Raw genomic sequence first — 20,438 nt, forward strand, 5'->3', positions numbered from 1 at the left:
GACTGCCTCGTGGAATCCGTGACCCAGGATATATTCTGTCCCTCCCAAGCCACTTTAAGTTAATTTGCTAATCTGTGCTATTTTGTGACTTATTCCAGTGTCATATCATACAAGTCAGTGTTACAGTGCACACTCTAGCTTTGGCTTCCTTGATGTATTTGCATGGCTCCAGTAGAGTCTCCTGTATTAATAATTGTGAGGTTGTCAGCCGGAAGATGAGACCTCTGCAAAATTTGTATTTCTACCTCCTCTTTGCTTTTAATAATTCTAATTACTGAGTCATGAAAACCAGTTCATTATCTAAATTGTGTTGAAGACTTCTTAATGTATAGGTAGGAATAAAAAGGTGTGCTGTATGATTGGGTTTATTTATATTTTTCTCTGCACTGGTATTTTGCAAATGCCTGAGAAAATTTTAAAAAACCCACAATTTATACAGAACATGAATAGCCTTTCTATTTCTCTAACACTCTCATGTCTAGAATTGTTGCAACATGCTTTTCTATGCATTACTGTTTCATGTGTAATACCATTTTTTTAAAATATAACTTTAGATCCTTTTTTGTTCTCAAGAAGCTTTCTGATTTGATATATGCATCAGAATTATTTCTGATCCTGATATCTTGTTAGAAGTTTCTGCAGGCATTATTTCTCCTCGTATATGGTTTCCTTCTCTTGTAAAGGTCTGTTTCTGTGCTGCCTTTCCTCTGTGCCCCTCAACAACTTCCTCACTCCTATTTCCTCTTTTCTGTGCTGCAGGATACCCAGATGGTTTCCTGCAAATGCTTTGCATCCTTTGCACAAACTCCATATACTAGAACACCATTTCCTTCCCTTACAAGAGTGAACACTTGTCCTCCTTTCAGCTTTTTATTTCTGTGAAAGGATTTTTGACTGCCATTCCATGTAATTCCAGCCAATCTGATTCTATTCAATATCTCTAAATTTTCCAGCTGGCATTTATCTGTCTATTCAGATAATAGAAACAGTGATAGTTCTTTACCATTATTGTATCACTATTTTATCTTGAAGTTTTCTGTTTTTCTTTGGTTTCAAGTTTCTATCTTTAAATTAATAAAGCAGTAGTCAGAAAAAATGTTGTCAGTTTCTAAAATACAGTGTGCATTATTTACAATATGGTTTATATTGTAAATTATTAATATGTTACATATTATTTACAATATGTCTAATATTGTAATGTCTAAATTTATCTTATACTAATTTTGAACAGAAGGTAATGGGGATTTAGACCACTTTGACCTAGTAGAGTCATCAGTTTAAAATTTTAATCAAATCAGTAGGAATTTTTAAAAAGTTATTTTAATAAAAAGATCAGTTACATATTATGAATATTCATCAATTGATAATGTTATTTTGGTAGCAGTTGCACAGGAACAGCATTCAGTTTACTGATGGATATGAAGTAAAGGAAGATATTGGAGTTGGCTCTTACTCTGTCTGCAAGAGATGTATTCATAAAGCTTCAAACATGGAATATGCTGTAAAGGTAATTACTTTGTTATAAACCACACTTTTCAGATTTTAGCATTGGACATCTTTTATTTGTCATAGAGAAACATATTAAGATTATTTTTTTGATGTAAAAATACTTTATATGCAACTGCAAAAGTAAATTCGTAAATTCTCAGATGGGTAAGGAGTTCATTACAGTCTTCAGTCTGGTATAACTTCCAGAATAAACTTCAACTCTTTGTCTTTGCTTCCTGGTTTTCAGCAAGGATTTTAATGTTGTTTTTATGTTATTCTATAGGGCTTTCTAGCACTTCTTTGAAGGCATTAAATTCTCAGTTGAAATTAGTAGATTTCCCAGAACTGCAATGATAAGGTTTTTTGTCTTTTTGTGCAATAACCCGGGACCAAATGGTTGCTATGAAAGCAAGAGTACGGATTAGCAGACTTTTATAAGTGGGGGGGAAAAAAAGTAGTCTTAAAATCCTATACTATGAGGCAGTTCTCTTTTTGAATTGTTGAACAGCTTACTACTTAGTTATGTAAAATACAAAGATGAATTAAGCATGTAGATTGCCTTCTGGAAACCTTGCAGTTTCAATTTGGTAGTTAAATACTTATTTTTATTCTAGTTCTGGCCAGGAACAGATTTGACTTCCGTGCTTTCAGTTTGAAGTAATATCTTGAAACTGTAAGTCCTGGCATAGCTGATAACTCCCTCAGCTGTAACATTTATTGTGAAGATTCCCTTGCTTTTCTATTGCCTCTGTTAGGGCATTTTTTTCCTCAAGGAATCTTGAAAAAAAGAATAAGATGATCAGTGTCTGATGTATTAGCAGGGGACCAGTAGCAGTACGGGCATAAGGATGAAGGGGTAACACCACAATGGAAAAGACATGAGAGGAAATTCTGTGGTTCAGGAATGGACAAACATGAGAATCACAAGAATACTTTTTAAGTAGGGCAAAACAATATTTCACTTCTTTGCACAGGGAGAACTTTAGAGCCAGAGATTCAAATGGACCTTTATAATGAATGTGTGTTTGAATTAACTGAGAAATTTTTATTTTTTCTAATTTTTTAATTCTCTTACTCTCCTGCTTTATCTTTTGCTGCACCAAATACTTGGTTTAGATTAGCATTGTGAGAATCAGTTCATTAGCATCATCCAACCAGTATCTCATGTTAAATTAGGAACTTCCAGTTTTATGAAATAATGTATCACTAAAGTTTTATCTACTAAACAGCCTTGCATTATTAATCACAGCCAAAGAGACCAGATCGCTTATCCTCCAAAATTGTTTTCGAAGAGATTTTTTCATTTTTCCCAACATTTTTTGATTTGCCTTGCTTTTCCAATTTAACAAATTTGAGTTTGGTTATAATCCATGTCTTTTGCAACAATAAATATTGCTTAACTGCTGATGCTAATAAGCATACCAAAGCATTACACTATATAATATTCACAAAAATAATTATGTCTATGTCTGTACTTGCTCTTACAGATTATTGACAAGAGTAAAAGAGATCCAACAGAAGAGATTGAAATCCTGCTGCGCTATGGACAGCATCCAAATATTATTACCCTAAAAGATGTAAGTAGTGTTATAAAGACATCCTTTAGTGTATTATAATTGTGAATCACTTTCTAATTTGAGAGATGACAAGCTGCATGTTTTATATTTATGTTCATGTTTTTCAGTATTAAAAATTGAACAAGGTCCCAATGCAATTTATCCAGTAGTATCAAATTTTTTACTGAGATGTCAGTGTTTTCTCTTAAAGATGCTTATATTGTGGTACAATGTTATTCTAAGGAATCAAATAATTCATCCTTCATAAATCCTAGCACAAGAATAATTTATTTAACATTGGCTGTATTTTTAAAGAAACAAGGAAGGTTTTTGATTGCTTAGTTAACTTTGAATCTGCTTTTGCCTACATTAATCAAAAGCATTTTTAATGTATGTTATTATATAACAAAGGACTTGCTGTTAGCACAGTACCCTAAGTAATTTTCATGGACAGTAGCAAGTATTACTCAGTAGTAGACAAAATCTTTCCATGTCCGTGGTTGCCACTCTTTTCTACCCATCTTTATCTGGCCTTTGCGTGAACACTATCTAGGTATTTTTTTCTTGTATTATTTGTTCTGACCATGGAAACACTTTGTCCATAAAAAGCAAGGAATAACATAAGCTGGGAGGTAGAGGGTTTTCATAGTGAACAGTATATTCTGATGATCCAACTGAAAAAGAAAATTGTCTTTCTCTCCTTGATTATTCATTAAAGAGGATTAAAAATTAAAAAGGCATATGCTTAATGACTTTAAGCTTAGACTGCAGGGAAATATTCTGGTCCCCCAAACCCAACCTCAGGCAAAAACCATTTCCAGGAAGCTGAGCTCAGCTAAAAGGAGATTGTCAGACATTTTGAAGTCATTAAAACAACAGCTCATAAATACTGTGGAGATGAGCACTAAAGGACTCTGCATGAAGTTGGTCTACTGTAATCTGTCTTCACTTTATTGATATCATACTGTTTGGCCCTTTCTTGGACAAAGAAAATAAGGTAGATATTCAGGGGAGCCCACCAGGGAGCTTATCTTACTGCAAGCAAGATACAATTACAGTCCCACTTTCTGTTCTGCTACATGTGGTTGGACAGTAAAGCTACTTGAAAGGAGCTGTGCTGAACAGAACCTCTGTCAGCATTCATGGTGCTTTTAGTGCTGCATGCTGGGCTCATATGCTACTTTAATTCATAATAGAACTTATGTTATTTAAGCAGGAAGACAAACATGAGAATGTGAGCACTTACCTGAACTTGAGCATTATGAATATTTTACATTGAGAACAGAAATCCAGGCAACATTAAACAGCTGCAATATATGCTGAATTATTTCACTTTGTAATTAATCTTTTATCATCATCAGTCATCTTCCAGCAGGAACCATCTTTCATGCACAGCAGCAGCAATACACAAATAGGAGACTACCAAAAAAGCCCACAGAGGGAGAAAGGCTGTAATTCTCACTCACTTCTGCTTCAAATCAGTTCCCCAAACAGAAGTTATGGATGTCCAGTGTAAGAAAAAATATACAGACTTCATATGTAATAGAATCTTGTATAAGTCTGTAAGAATGTAACATTAAGTTTTCCTTGTCCTAATACAGACCCATGGGGCAGATTCCTTGCATATCCCACACGATAGCTTTCAGAGAAGAGAAGGAGTATTTTGCCTTCAGGTCTCAAACTCTAGAGCACCGTGTACTATTATAAAAATAAAACTCATCATTGATTTGCTCAATTTTTCATTCAGTTCCACATCAAAGCTTAAATGTTTCTAATCTGAAGTGCCAAAATAGAACATTTCAGCACTTAAGTGCCTGCTTTGGAAATTATTATTCTGTGAGAAATAATTTCTTTCTTTTCTTCTATTTCAAGAAGAAATGCAGTAATATTTGAATTTTGCTTAAGATGGAAGTTTTCATTCTCGTTCAGCCTTTTTTTGTAATTTAATTCTGAAGGTGTTTGGATTGAAACAATGGATATTCAAGAGACCAAATTCTTTCTGCAGTGTACAGTCCTCTGGGGGTTTTCCTTCTGATTGTTATCAGTGGTCTTTTTCAGTTACACAGTATATAAACAAAAGGAGCTATATTGTGCTAAATCAGATGTCCTTCTTATCCAATATCCTGCCTCTGACAGAGGCCCTTAGTGGATGCCTAGGAAACAGTATAAGAAGGGAGGAAGCACACAGCTTCCAACAAAACATTACCTAGAAACTTCCTGTGCCAGACCATTATAAGTATTTTACCCTTTTTATGTAATAGTTACTGTTTTGTAACAGAACCTTTGTTCTGGTTTGAGTTATTTAAAGCATTGCCTGAATAATCTTTTCAGAAACATTTTAGAAACCTGAATACAAGATATCCAGTCTCCTGTCCAAGTGCTTATTTATGATTTCAAAAAACTTCATAATATGTCTGTAAAATCTTATTTCCCTTGGCAAAAACTTTGATTTCTTTTTCCATTGTTTTATATTTTGTTCATGTGCCTACATCTGTTTCTCAGTATAGTTTCTTCTACTTTACCTGGTAGAGGAGACATGCTGACTGACCTGTGGCTTGTGCCCAGAGTTAATTTTAAAAAGTAGTGTCACGTTTGTGATCTTAGCATGATACTGTGCACCTAACTGTGAAGAAATCTTCATCAGTATTTATTCAAAAACAACTTAAGTTGATAATACCATTAGAGAAATTGGTGCGAGGCGAATGATTTGTTCAGGGTGAGTTATCTGTGGGATTTTTTTGGGCAGGCAGACAGGACCAGCAGATAAAATGGTAACCAAATGCAAATTTTCCTTGAATTCTGCATTCCTGAGATGTTTTCTGTCGTGTCAAAGAAAATAATAGCTGATCTCCTCATGTTATACCAGGATTAGAGGAAGCATGCCTATCCAAAAAAAAATCCAGTTTAGTATCTAGAATTAGATAATTCTGCTTTTGAACTGTGTAATATTTAAAGTCTTAATAAAAACACATTCAGATGATCAGTCATTATATTTCATGGGGGAAAAATTCCTGTTAAATGAGAAGACAGAAAAACCCATCATGTCTTCATGTCCTTAATATCATAAGTTTGTAAAGCCCACAGAATTATTTAACATTCTTCTGTTTTTATTTAGTGTCATTAGGAGAACAAAAATTTTGATGCTTAGAACTTTATTAGCATGTTTTTGCCAGGTAGCTTAAGACAAGGGAATTGGGATGAAAATTTTTTTTATTATTTTCTGTTACTTAGCTGATATATATTCCTAAATTTATTTTACTACAACTTGGATAATTGTCTCTACTTAAACACAAGTTATTTTTTATTTCACACATTTTACTGAAAAAAAAAATTGTAACATCACCATAAAAGTAGGTTGAAATGATAAAAGGGACAGTCTGTAAAAGGTTTCACTAAAGCAGGAATTGTTTCTGGGTTAAGTTGGAATTCCCAGGCCAGGTTGGACAGAGCTTTGAGCAACCTGGTCTAGTGAAACATGTCCCTGCCTATGGAGGGGAGCTGGAACTAGATGATCTTTAAGGGGTCTTCCAACCCAAACTGTTCTATGATTCTGTGAAATTGCAACTGAAATGAAATGCTGAACTTGTGTACCTTAAAACATGGTTTGGCATCACTCAGTTTATTGCGCCCCCTGGTGAGAATGTAAAAAATTCTCAAATGCTTCCCTGGACAACAAAAGCCATGCAAAAATTAAGCCATTTTCCATAAGTAGAAGTAAGGGATAAAATATGCATATTTTAAGACATTTAGACTTTGGTATAGGCTTTATGTGCAGAGTAATGTATAAGTTGTAGGTTTTTATCATAGCAACTTTGTATGCATTCACTTCACTGTTCACAGAGGCTATTTTGAGGTAAACTTAGATTTTATTTTTTCGTTTTATTTTTGTCTGACGGTTGGAATGATCTCTGTTCATATTTGTAATTTGGTGCAATAATTGCTGCTTGAATTAGCTCTGGTTTTGCCTTCATCAGACTCATTTCCATTTTTTACTAAATTTCTCACATGTCTAGTTTACTTAGTTTTAGTGAAACTATGTGGGGGGAAACTACTTGTTATTTATCCTTTTTTATCTTTAAACACATGCCGGTATTTCTATGCTATTTTGGTACTGTACTGTCTTTTTGTAAAGGTTTTTTGTTCGTTTCTGAAGATGAACAATATTTGGATAGTGTGTGGGTTGTGAAATGTGGGGAAAACAATTGAAGAAAACAGCTTGTGGACACACCTGCACTATCTCTGTGCATTTCACAGGAAGACAGCAGAGAATAAATATTTTGAAGTTTAAATGTTTATGTACTTTTTGCAGGTGTATGATGATGGAAAATACGTGTATGTAGTAACAGAACTTATGAAAGGAGGAGAACTGCTGGATAAAATTCTTAGGCAAAAATTTTTCTCAGAACGAGAAGCTAGTGCTGTTCTGTTCACAATAACAAAAACAGTAGAATATCTTCACACACAAGGGGTAAGTTTTCATCTCAGACAAAATGCTTATAGCTATTGATATTCTTCTCTTTCAGAAGCATAAGCTTATATCTTGATACATTCTTCTGTGTGGTAATTAAGTAGGTTTTGGTAAACAGTTACATTGCAGCAGGAGTTTGTGTTGAAATCAAAACTTTCCTTATCAGCTCTGTATGCATTCAGATAACTGAGATGATGCAACTGTTTCTGTTGTTCTTCATGCAATCTGTCAGCAGTTCTGTGGAATATGCAGATAATTACTAACACAGAGGATATGAGGGGAAGAAAGTCCAGGAAGAAGTGCTGGGGCCAGTGTCATTGCAAAGCCACAGGGCCTAATGTAATTCCAATCTCATCCTGTGATAGACCCTGCAAATTTATTTTCCATTTGTCATGTTTGTAATTCCTTTGAGAACTTGGTTTTGAAGAACATGGTTTATGACTTGTAACTCCTGTGCCATAGTGTCAGTAACTTGTAGGAGACAGAAAATTAACGCTTTGGGAAATTAATTTGTAGACATAGGAAGTAGTTCAAATATAGAGAAGAGTGGTGTGGTAATTGCATGGCAAAAAGGTAAGTTATGTTGCCTCTTTAGGTAAACAAGAAAAAGGGGATAGGAAAAAAAGCAGAAAATAAGGGTGCAAGGAAAAAGTCAAGCTGCTAAAACATTATGTTGTTACCCAAGAAAAGACACTTTGAAACATATAGTACTCAAATTATTTTAAGTAACAAATAGCAATTTAATACACACTGTCATGTCTGGAAGCTGTTATTTCAGAAAACTTATGATCAAAGTTATCTGGAATCTCATTCCGTGATTCATCACTTCAGTCACTTGCTCATGTGTGTATTTTTATTTGAGCCTGTGTGCACAGACTATAGTCCTTGGCCAGCAGCACCCGTGGGAATTATGAACAAATCTTGACACCTTCTGTATGGAAATACAGATACTAGAATAACAAATCATAACTTGGTACATTCTTGCCACATGTGGCCAAAAGAGGCCCAGTCTCCTTGCATGCATCAAGTAAGGGATTTTAGGGGTTTTTGTTTCTTTACTGTAGATGCCTGTATATATTGGCATTTGGACTTGTATTAGACCACATGCACTTTGGAATGTTTGCTTTTGGAAATTTTCAAGTCTTCTATTAAGTACACCTCCACAGGAAATCCGGCCATATATGTAAATAGTGAGCACTTCAGTCGTCTAATTCTTTTCTGGAGGAGTCCCTCGTGTCTTCAGTGGATTCTCCTGTTGTAACTCTTTTGGACACAGGAGGAGCTCATTTGAATATGATATTAGGTAGTATCAGGTTTGACAGTCTGAATCTGTGTGCAGTCTCCACAGCCCTTCCCAGGAAGAGTTTCCTTGTGGACATTCACAAGATACTTTTGAACTGAAAAACTAGCTAAGCAAGGAATGAAATCCTCCTCTTCAGAGTAAGCAGTGCTTCCAGTGCTCACCCAAAGAGTTCTAAAAGTATTAGAGCCAACATACAGTGATTAAGGATTGGCACAAGAGACATCATAAAACAGATAAACAAAAAGTGTCATGTCATCTTGGAGCAGCAGACTTGTGAATGCTGGTAGATAATTGAGACTGCTAGTCAAAAGCACAATGCGAAGAAATGAAGAACTGAAATTTCCTGCATGTTATTTTGCTCTCTCTTCTGTTGCTCTAAAATAAAATGTTATTTCTATACCAAACACCAATATAACCTAAACAATCTGGCAATTTTTTTTAAACATTGTTTTTAAATGTTTTCAAAATTTACCTTTGGGAAAACAGCTTAACGTAGGAAGGCATTTCATTTATTCCTTGACATAAACGTTTTGATTGCTTGGGAAATAGTGTTTTAATGTGAACTAGACTGTTAGACTTACTCCTCTTCCTACTTGAGAATTGCTTCCCCTTCTTCCAAAAAAAGCATACAGCTCAAGCAGACTGGTTCTAGACACTGCCAAATGCCCAGCTCTGTGCTGCTTCCATTGCTCACTTCTTCCTTTCTACCCCTTTTAGAATCTCTTTCAAAAAAACCCCCAAAACTCGTGTAAGAATAAAACTGAGGTTTTTTATTTGCCTCTTGGAGCAGTAAAGGTTGTTTCACTCTTTACTAGGGGAAAAGGTTAAAAACAAGGGCAATCAGGAACTGGTTCTCTCATATGCTGACATCTAAAGCCAAGATGTTCCCCTTAACACCTACTGTTCCAAGTCAAATTCTTTAATATCATTTGTGTATTTCAGCTTACAAGGTGCTTATTTCCATAATTTTAATACTTGGTTTTTTAAATCTGAGAATTGCAAAGGATTTGCATGCTGAAAAAGTCTGTACTAAATAGACTTAATGTGTTAAATGGCTTTGCAATGTGCATGACCCTCTGCACTCTTACTGCTTGGTCTCACATTGCTTTCCTGAAACCCTGCTAGGTTTGGATGAGTGTGTTGAGCTTCTGCTTTCTGGACACTGCTTACTTGCAGAAGTCTGGGGATATCTCTTTGTTCCAATGTGATTACTTTTTTGAAATATTTCACAATCTCTTCTGTTTAAATTTAACCATGAGAAGCTGTGTTTAATACTAATAAAGCACATAGGACAACAAGATAAAGGCCCTCATGTCTCTGCTGTTTTTTAGGGGTATATACCCTCTTCTTTACAGAGAGCAAAGCCTCTGGAGGCTGTAGACTAACTTCTCTTGTGAAGAAAATACAGCAGGTCTGATTTCAGAGACTGTCCTTGTGCATTCCAGGTTTTGTTAAGGCTTGTTATTACATAGCTTCAAATAAGATCAGATTTATTCTGCTGGAACTTTGGCAGCTTCTCCAGTTTTTCAAAGCATTTTACATCTCAAGCCCCTGCAGAAGCAGCCACTTGGGAACCAGTACAGGCTTTTTTTGATATTTGGAGAATACCTCTCTGATACTTTGTCAGGAGTTTTTTATTATTAAAATTCCTTCTTAATCAGGCTTTAAGTATTTTTCTGAGATTAATTCAGACTGTCTGAATGAAGAGAATGGAACACAGAGTTACTGCAGCAGTAACTAGTCTGTGTTTACATAGCAAGGTGGTACATCAGCTACAGCAGCCGCTGACTCCAAAAGATATTAGCAGCCAAAAGTTCTGATTTAAAGAGCCTGGTAGTTGTGCATGTTAAAAAGGAAAGACATGATTCAACCATGAGAAAAGGCATCTGGAACTGTCTCTACAAATAAATGAGGGTGGCATGGGACATTTGGAGGGGGTTTTAGAGTTTGCAAGTTAGAATTGTAGTGCTCCAGACACCACTGAGCATCAGAACACTGCAGCTGATGGTAGAACCTGGAACTCTGGAAACTGAGCGTGCTGTTGGGAGACTTAAGTAGCAGAATTGCTAATTATAATAAAAAGCTTTTCATGTGCTTAGCTTATTGTATTTAGTGGTTGGTTTTATTTTTTTAGGTAGTTCACCGAGACCTGAAGCCTAGCAATATTCTTTATGTTGATGAATCTGGTAATCCAGAATCAATTCGAATTTGTGACTTTGGCTTTGCAAAACAACTGCGAGCAGAAAATGGTCTTCTGATGACTCCATGTTACACAGCAAATTTTGTTGCACCAGAGGTAAAACCCAGGATAGTTTATATGCCTTCATTTATTTTACTGGGATGTTTTTGCTAGATAGATTTTTTTTTTTTCCATTCTTGTGTAACAAATAGAATCACTTTGTAAACAGTAAAAATCTGAAATTTTACTATTTTTATAGCATAATGAATGCATTTCTAAGCATTTTTTTCAGAAAGAATATTTGTCTCTCTCAGGTTTTAAAGAGGCAAGGTTATGATGCTGCATGTGACATATGGAGCCTTGGTGTTCTACTTTATACCATGCTCACTGGGTAAGGGTGTTTATAGTTTGCTTTGCTGTAGAATAGCAAACCAATACAAACAAAAACAGTAATAAATGTAGGCCCACCGTTGCAGATGTTTCTATCAAAGCAGTAATTAATTTCAGCTTTGGGGTTGAGAATATGCTTTGCCTTTAGTAGAATCCAAGTTTGCAGGGACCAATGTGAAAAATTCTTTGCTTCTAATGTCTCCTCTATTTTATGTGCTTAATTTCTGCTTAAAGGTGATTTGTTTCATGTGAAAATTAAAAGATTAAGCCATGTATGTTGAAGAAAATGTTACAAATATATTTGCATGCATTAAAGCATGTTTGTATGCAAAATTCAGCCACTGAATGTTTGAAGTGATCTGGTTAGAATATAATAAATGCAGTAGAAAAGCATTTGTATATGCAACAGAAATTATTTGTATAAAAGATGATGAATAAGAAATTCAACTATAGTACCAGAAGTTCAAAAGATAATCTATTTAGTAGATGCCATAGCAACTATCTTTTTGTGCTGGGTTATTCAGATTGCCACTTTGGTTAAGAGTTAACATCATCAAAGAGATTTTTGTATTTTAAATAAGTGACAAATACATTTGTTTTTAAGTATATCTCTTTTTTGATTGGGGACATTCTAATAGCAGCAAAAGTATGTGTAGTGAAGCAAGGAAAGCCGGTGCACCTTTCTTCCTCTGGTGTTAAACCAACATCTATTCTTTCTCAGACATTCAGATTTACAACAGATTGGATTGGTTTAGTACTTCACTAGAATATGAAAGATTAAGGAATACTTTCTGTAATTCAGGAACCACCAGTATTTGAACTGCTGTAGGAAAAATCTGCTTTTCAGACCAGATACAGAGGGAATACATGCAATAAGAACAGATCTGTAGTCAGTGCCGTGTATTTTCACATGTTCAAAATAAATTCTTTTTACAACTGTTTGACTGTCTGTTGCCTATAATCATGTTGAACTTGCTGAATCTTACAATCAGATTTATAATACTTACTGAGGCCCAGGTTATGGAAGTTACTAACATTTGTTTTGTTAAATAGCTACACTCCTTTTGCAAATGGTCCTGATGACACCCCAGAGGAGATTTTGGCCCGAATAGGAAGTGGAAAGTTCTCTCTCAGTGGCGGTTATTGGAACAGTGTTTCAGACACAGCTAAGGCAAGTATATTTGCTTTGTCCCTTGGGGGATCAGGAATGGATTGCAACACAACATGTTGATTATAATTTATATATCATATATGATTGGGTAAGTTCCACCCATTGTTACATTGAAATACTGATCTAATCCCTTATGTGCCTAGGATTTTGTTTCCTGTTTTTGATCCTTTCATGTTTCAGCAGGCACATAGGAGAAAAAAACAGGTGTGCCTTACACTGTAGTAGTTAACAGCTGTCCTTAGAAATATAGTGTGTTTTATCAGTATTCACACATACAATTATCCATGGTGAGAAGTGCTTTGACAAAACTTGATGTGTAAGCATGACGTTCAAAAAAATCATACAGATAGTCTAAATCATGATAATGAAAACCAATGACGTATTACACTTTTTTTACTGCATTTGTACAAAATAAACTTTTATAGAACATTTTTGAGAAGCCTATTTTTGACAACAAATAGTCTCTGAACCTCAGTGTGCAATATCCTTCATGCCCCTTATATATGGATGCTTAAAATGCTAAAATTTTCCTCGATTAATTTCCTTTTGTGTTACCAAGTGTCTATTAAGTCACATAATTAAAAGATACACTGTTAGCATTGCTGGGTGGCTTTTAATTTGTTTTAAACCTTTAGAATCTTCTTTTATGGTTTTGAACTACTAATCTGTTTTAAAGTTGAAGTTCTACTGTTATTTCCATTGACCCTTTGTTGACAGGACCTTGTTTCAAAAATGCTTCATGTTGACCCTCATCAAAGACTGACTGCAGCCCAAGTTCTCAGTCACCCCTGGATAGTTCACTGTGACCAGTTGCCTCAGTACCAGCTGAACAGGCAGGATGCTCCCCATTTAGTGAAGGTAAATAGCTATTTGTTCAGCTTGCTGTTTAGCCAGAATGAATGTAAACTGTTGTAATCGCTAGATTTAGTTTAGCAGGCTGTAGCGTCCTGAGAGCTCAGCGCGGCTGCTTAGGGCAGTGCGACCCGGTCGCATCCCGTAGTCCATTTCGGACGATCCCGCGATCTTGCTCCGGCCAGCTATCAGCGTTACAACCAGTGATGGCGAAGCAGGCGAGAAGGGGCTCCCATGAGGGCTTGAGAGGACTTTAATCACATCTTGTCCCCACGATCCCCAGAGGCAGAGAGACCTCATGGTCCGAGCGCGGAAGGAGGGTGTCGAGGCGGGGGGGGTGTCAGGGGCTCCGGGGCGGTACCTGGGTGGAGTTGGGGTACAGGAACCAATAGGGAGAAACCGAGGGAGTGGCCAAGGGCAGGGGCAGGGGAGAGCAGGAGGGGGAACGTGGCGTCACAAAGGCAGTGGGTTATCTGATTACCACAGTAAACAAAAGGGGGTTTTGTTTTTAAAGTTAGGGGGTAGCATGTGTCTCCTCTAAATACTGTGTAAAAGTTATGACTGGATGTTGCACTAAGCCATAAAATGAACTTTTAATATGTAATAGGATTTGATGAGAAACCACTTACAGGGAATAAATCTAATACCTTTGGAAAAGACTTCAGTTTTCTTGTGTTCGAAATCTGTTGGACTGACTTAACTGGAAGGCTTAACTGCTTTTAGAAACCAACATAAATTATTCTTCTCATAGTGAAAAATGTGAGGTGACTATAGGGGAGCTGTAAAATCATTTGCTAACTTTAGTTCCAGAGGAGGGTACTTGTCAGTAACTGAAGGAAAACAGAGTACTTTGTGATCACAGTAAAAGCAGAAGTGAAGTCAAAAGGGCAGTGTTGATTCCTAGGGTATCATACTTCTGCACTCTGTCTGAAACAAGATCTGGTTTTAACCCTGAAACTTTTTCACTTTGAACAAGCAGAGGAAAATCAAAAATAATTGAATTCTACTTCTCTGTATTCAACCTTGTTTTCAGTCCTGCCTTCAAGAATCTCTTGTTCAACATAAAAGGGATCTGAAGAATATAATTAACACACTCTCTGAGCCAGCTATTAGAAATTTCTAGCATCCAGAAACACAAGTGGAAAGTGGGGGAGTTCTGATGACAACTTTCTAAATCTTTTAAAAATAAATTTCATGTGCTGAATAATGTGGGTGATTTTTAAATATTTTTTTGGAAACTGAAATGGTTATATAAGTGATAAGCAGAGACAGTCTACCAATGGGATTTCTTTTCCCAACTCTCTCTCACAACATAGCAAGAGAACTTAATTTGGCAACCTAGCTTATACCTTCTGGGTTTGACTCTTTAAGCAATATAAAACTATTACCCTAAAAAACACTTGTTCCTAACACTGCTAGGACTTGAGTAATGCAGTAGTAAGTTTCTGTTTAGTAGATGAAAATAGAATGAAAGCTAAAACCTGTTCAGAGTCTCTGGCACTTAGCACTGCTATAGTGTGTGCATCAGCCACAACATACTTACTGTTCTTTTCTCCTCTGCCCCACAGGGTGCAATGGCAGCAACTTACTCTGCTTTGAATCGTAATCAGTCACCAGTTTTGGAGCCAGTTGGCCGTTCTACTCTTGCTCAGAGGAGAGGTATAAAAAAAATTACCTCAACAGCCCTGTGAAATGACCTCAACCAGACACTTGGTACCATGGCATAAGATGATAGCACAAATCATGGCGACAGGTAGCACATATCTGACAGATACCTGCAAGCACACTCTGTCCCAGCTGGTACCTATAATGCTGCTGCTCCTGCTGCTGCTACTGCTTTCATCTACTCTTGCTTTAAACTGTTGATGGCAAGTTACTGATCTTACTGGAGCTGCAAATGGAGTGACAAGTGGAAACAATGAAAATGATCATGTTCACGACTGAATAAACCAGAAGAGTTATAAATGCCACCTCTGTCAAAAGTACACTGAATAAAGCACTCTGCACCACATAGCATTATTTTTATAAGGAATATTTTTTTTGTCCCCTAAAATATTCTTTGTTACAGGTCAAGATGGACAGTTTATGTTAAGCACTTAGCTTAAACAATCTGTTTATATTAGCACTATATACTTTGTGCCATCCAACATTTTGTATGTTTTTGTAAACAGTTCACAAGCAGTACATTTCCGTGCTGTTTTCTTTAATGTATACATGCCTTGTTTTACTTAGATATTATTAATCATTATGACAATTAAGTCTGATTAAACAGTTCACCTGGATTAATCAGTATTGTTGGATAGCTCTAAAAGAAGCCTGACTGTTAAACAGCTATTGAATGTAATACTATGGATAAGTAGTTTTCCTTGCCTATGTCTTTTCTACATTTCTGTGTTTTTGATGCCACATGTTATGAAATGTTATGCTATGAAATTTAAACAGTGAATCTCTCACCATACTATATATACTATAGGTAATAATAACCCAGAGAAAAGATAACTTGTTCCATATCTCACTGTCTTTGTTACCCCTCCCCTCCCTTTTAGTCTCTTCCATCTAATCTCTGGACTCAGGAATTATTGCTAAATACTTTCTGATAGAGGACATTTCTATATGGTTTATTCTTATAATCCATTGTTAATATTTTATCTGTATTCTATGACTTTTGTTTAAGCTGCAAAGGATTTGTTCAGTGAATGAATGTTGGCATTATAGAAGAAAGGCAACATTTGAAGATAAAGCAAAACATATTGGTCGCTAATAAGCAGAAGCCTGTAAAAAGTAGGTTTTAACTGCATTCATTGCAGTTGCAAAGCTGATGGATCTAATGTTCTGTCAGTTATTTTTGATCATTTTAATTGACCTCAAAAGCAAAATGAGAGGCAAGTCATAAAGAACTGTTGGATTAGAAAAGGGTCTTTCTAATTTACCATGAAAATAGTGTTGTCCCAGTCCGGTAAGATGAAGCCATTCAGAGGGAACATTCTCATTTTTCCGCAGATGGACGCGAGGTCATAATGAGGGTGGAAGACTCACTTTAAATAGTGATATAAACTTTTAATACTCTTGGCCTCTTGGTGTCTAAAGTAATTAAAGGTCCATCTTGATGGCTGGTGTTGAAAAGATGAAATTCTTCAAATGAGAAGGGGCACTGGAACGTGTTTGAATACAGTGAGTGTTCCATGCCACCAAAATTATAGGCTATGTACAGTCCTTCCATATGTGAAAATGACTGGTGGGAATTCCAGCTTCAATAAAATATGGATCTGGGTGAATGGCTTTTGGTGAACAATACAATTTTAAAACTAAAGGATGCAATTTTGTGTCTTGCATAAGAAGGTATTTTCTTGTTTTAGTGGTATTAAATTTCTTTTATGGTGAGTAATTGTTTATTTCCCTGAAATCATCAGTGGTTTGTTGAAAGGAAGAATCATCTTTATGACACCACAGATTTGCTCTGAATGGGAGTGTTTCTTCTGCCAGAATTTCTGAGTTCCTAGAAGAAGCTTCCTTTGCTAGACTTGCAAAGGTTCCCACTTTTATTGCCCTTAAAAATCTGCTAAATATTTAATCCATTATATAACTGTGAAGAAATTGGTTTTATAAATAAGGATTCTTAAATTAGCATAGCTCTCAGAAATTTGAAACACAGCTCTTCCCAAGCAATTTGTATTTTTCCCTTACTTGGTGCTCTAGCATTGAAGTTCCCTTTAGCTGTGCAGATGCATCTACCCTTCCTTCAAGAAACATCTTTAAGTTGAGGCAGAAAAAGGCCATCTTAATTTTTTTTTTTTTTTTGGACAGTGTCAGCAGTTCCAGAGGAATTTAGTAAAACCTTACCTCTCAAAAAAATGTATTTTTCAGCTCTGTGAGCAATCTTAAGTCAGGCTTCTCAAAATCCAGAAACTGTACATTCTGGTGGGTTTTAAGGTGTTAATTAGAAGATTGTCATATCTAGTCAACAAAATTATTTAAATACTGTTGAAATAAAAGGATGGCAGTACTTGCCAGTGTATCAGTAATAACATTTCACTTCAAGAAGGAGTTCCTACTCTGTTCAGTGTGTGTATATAGGTACCTGGCAAAGAACAGGCCAAAATGAGGGAGTGTTAGGCTGCCTCACTATTGGCAATATCCACATTAAAATAATATTAAAGTATTTTCAGTAGTTTTATTGTAGCCGTATTTTGTGGTCCTCAAGCTCACTGATCATTAGCCAAATAGTGAAGCAAAGTTAACTCCTACATTTTACGTATCTACATTCTCAAGTGAGCTGTTAATTTAGTCTAGACTTTACAGATATTTCTGTTAAGTCATGTATAAATATCAGCAGAGGATGAACATTTTAAATTGTAGCAAAACTGGGCAGTTTAGCACACCCTAAGATGAATGTGTTGAAGTTTAGATCAACTATATTTTAAAGTTACTTTCTAAACCAAGGTGTAAAGGGCCTGCCTATGCAGGGAGGTGTATTTTACAGACTAGGTGCAATTTATGTACCTTACCTCTTGGTTTGGATCCATGTTCACTTTCACTTTTTTTATGTTTTTATATCTGCAGTTGTTTTAACCTATAAAGAAATCCACGTAATGCTTCTTTGAGTCTCAGCACCTTTCTGTTAGAATGTGAGTATATGACGCACTGTGTACATTCATTGCTGGACTGCTCCTTGGTCTGCACAGCATAGCAAGTGACTCAGAGAGTCATAGAGGATAAAAAAAGGAGAGTGCAGATACAGGTGAATTTTCTATATGTTGACCATGGTTTCTTTTTAATATTTTTAGTGTGAAATTACCATTTACTGTGCTTGAGAGCATGAGGGAACAGAGGGAAGAGTGTAGTTGCAATACCCATTAAATGCCATCTATATCCAGTAAGGGCAAAGTTCTGTGTTCATAATCACTATAACATTGAATGAGACTTAAAAGGAGTTTTTCAAGAAAATATTTAAAACTTTTTTTCTAAAGAGACAAGGCCATAAGAAAATAGATTTACATGTCTGGGGTATTTTTGTGTGTGTGTTTTGCTTTTGTAAATGTGGTGTACCAACTAAAGCTGTGCTTTTCTAGTATTGGAAGGAAAGGATTCAAAGTGTGCTGGCCCTTAGTAAGCAGCAATGGTTAATAGATGAGTTTTCACTTATGAAAATGATGTAAATGATTAGCTTTATCTTGATACTCTTGATAATCAAAGGGAAGGTGTACTTATGAGGGATGTAATTATTTTGCAACCTAGTTGGGGGGGGAAGTCTACTTAAACAATTTTTAAAAAATGACAAAATCACAGATAAAATATTTTTCTACGATTCTATACAATCATACTTTATACTAGTTTTCTCAGCATGGCATGTAAGCGAGTCTAGGGTACTGTTCCAGGAAATCAGTGGTATTGTACCTTGTTCTAGACCATTACAATAGCATCTGTTAGATGCTTGGCACTGCTGTCATAGAACTGAAATGCTAGTTTAAAAAAAATAATTAATTGTACTGAATACTTTAAATGATTGTTTTATTCAGAGTCTGATCTAAGAGATGTTCCAATCATGCTATTAATGTGTAATTAAAACTGTTCCAGATGTAACTATGAACAGTTTTGGAAAGTTATCATTGCTTGTTTTCCTGTCTAATGGCAGGTTTTGTAGTCTTCAAAAGAAATTGAAATTTCTACTATGAATAAACTTTAAAACATCTTAAAGGGCTGTTTTGTGTAATCATTTGTTCTGACCAGTTACAAAAGTCATTACTTGTTCATCACTAACTCTGAACTACCTTCACAGCACTTTGCCAACCAAAAAGGGTTTGTAAAAAGCAAGTGTCAGTTACAGTGTCCCGACCTTGCAGCATGTTGAGGAAGGTAAACATGAAGACAAAGGAAAAACACATTCAGCCGGTGCTTATAGAGCTGATATAAGATACAACAAGACCGCAGTGTGAGGATATTGTATTTTAATACCCTATGTGGATTCTAGTTGACTCTACCACTGAATGGAAGGCTGCTAAATAACACTTGCAATGCCTGCATTGCTCTGGACACTGAAAATATGGGCATGTTGGAGAATTAATGCACTTTGTAAACATTTGAAACAATATTATATTCAGAAGCACTCCATAAACAACAGGTCCATGTTTTAGCAGCTCATACAACTTGGAAGCTTACAGCTGTGATTCTTTTTAACCTTGCAATCTGGAAAAAATGGAAGATTTTCAAAGGTTGCATAGTCTACAAAAAATTGCATTAATTGTGATAGAGGATGTGTGAGGAATGTAACCAGAGGTCTTGCTAAGTGTACCAAAAGAAAGGCATCAGAGGACACGGAGACGTTTGGTAATGGGCATGGGGCAAGGGTCGTGTGATTTCCTCAGTGAAATTCACACCTGGGATCAGAGGTGTGCATTGCTGTGGCCCTCTGCTCACACAAGGCTTTATCCTGTCCGTCTAAAAATATTTTAAAATTTATTTACAAGTAAACTGGATAATTTGTAAGCCTCCAGAAACTCTGCAAAGGCAGAAAGGGGGACCGATATACCACAGCTCCTGCTTCATACCCTCTAACTTACAGAATCGTAGAATAGTTTGGGTTGGAATTGAGCTTGAAAATCATCTAGTTTCGATCCCCCTGCCGTGGGCAGCGACACCTCCCACTCGACCAGATTGCCCGGAGCCTCATCCAGCCTTGCCTCGAACACCTCTGGGGCTTCCACGACCTCTCTGGGCAACCTACGCCAGTGCCTCACTTTCCAGTAAAGAATTTCTTCGTAAGGTCTTACTTAAACCTACTTCCAATCTGAACCTATTCCCCCTTGTCTTGTCACTCAGTGCTCCTGTAAACAGTCTTGCCCCATCTTTCCTGTAAGTTCCCTGTAGGTACTGGAAGGAGTTACCACTCACACCGCTCCCCCGGAGCGCTGTGCGGTGTCCCGGGGCTGGCTGGGTGCGCGCTGCCCGCTCGTCCTCCTCCTCCTTTTCCCTGAACTCCACACAAAGCCCCTCGCAGTGCCCGGGCGGGGCCGTTCCCGTTCCCGAGGCCGGGG

The 20,438-nt window shown here is 36.4% G+C and overlaps 1 protein-coding gene across 3 annotated transcripts in view; it reads left to right on the forward strand.

Annotated features, from left to right (window-relative positions):
* Positions 1 to 19,101, forward strand: part of RPS6KA3 (ribosomal protein S6 kinase A3) — a 75,475-nt gene extending 56,374 nt beyond the window's left edge. For 2 of the 3 annotated variants that reach the window (XM_008629246.2, XM_008629245.2), the window contains 8 exons: positions 1,382 to 1,507; positions 2,976 to 3,065; positions 7,354 to 7,512; positions 10,950 to 11,111; positions 11,309 to 11,385; positions 12,438 to 12,555; positions 13,273 to 13,413; positions 14,976 to 19,101. In XM_008629246.2, coding sequence (XP_008627468.2) covers positions 1,382 to 1,507; positions 2,976 to 3,065; positions 7,354 to 7,512; positions 10,950 to 11,111; positions 11,309 to 11,385; positions 12,438 to 12,555; positions 13,273 to 13,413; positions 14,976 to 15,098 — 996 coding nt within the window. In that variant the 3' untranslated portion in view covers positions 15,099 to 19,101. The remainder of the gene's footprint in view (positions 1 to 1,381; positions 1,508 to 2,975; positions 3,066 to 7,353; positions 7,513 to 10,949; positions 11,112 to 11,308; positions 11,386 to 12,437; positions 12,556 to 13,272; positions 13,414 to 14,975) is intronic. The other variant, XM_017728433.1, reaches the window with a different exon arrangement.
* The last annotated feature ends 1,337 nt before the right edge of the window (positions 19,102 to 20,438 follow it).

Source organism: Corvus brachyrhynchos, unplaced genomic scaffold, assembly GCF_000691975.1.
Source record: "Corvus brachyrhynchos isolate BGI_N302 unplaced genomic scaffold, ASM69197v1 scaffold11, whole genome shotgun sequence".
Lineage (NCBI taxonomy): Eukaryota > Metazoa > Chordata > Aves > Passeriformes > Corvidae > Corvus > Corvus brachyrhynchos.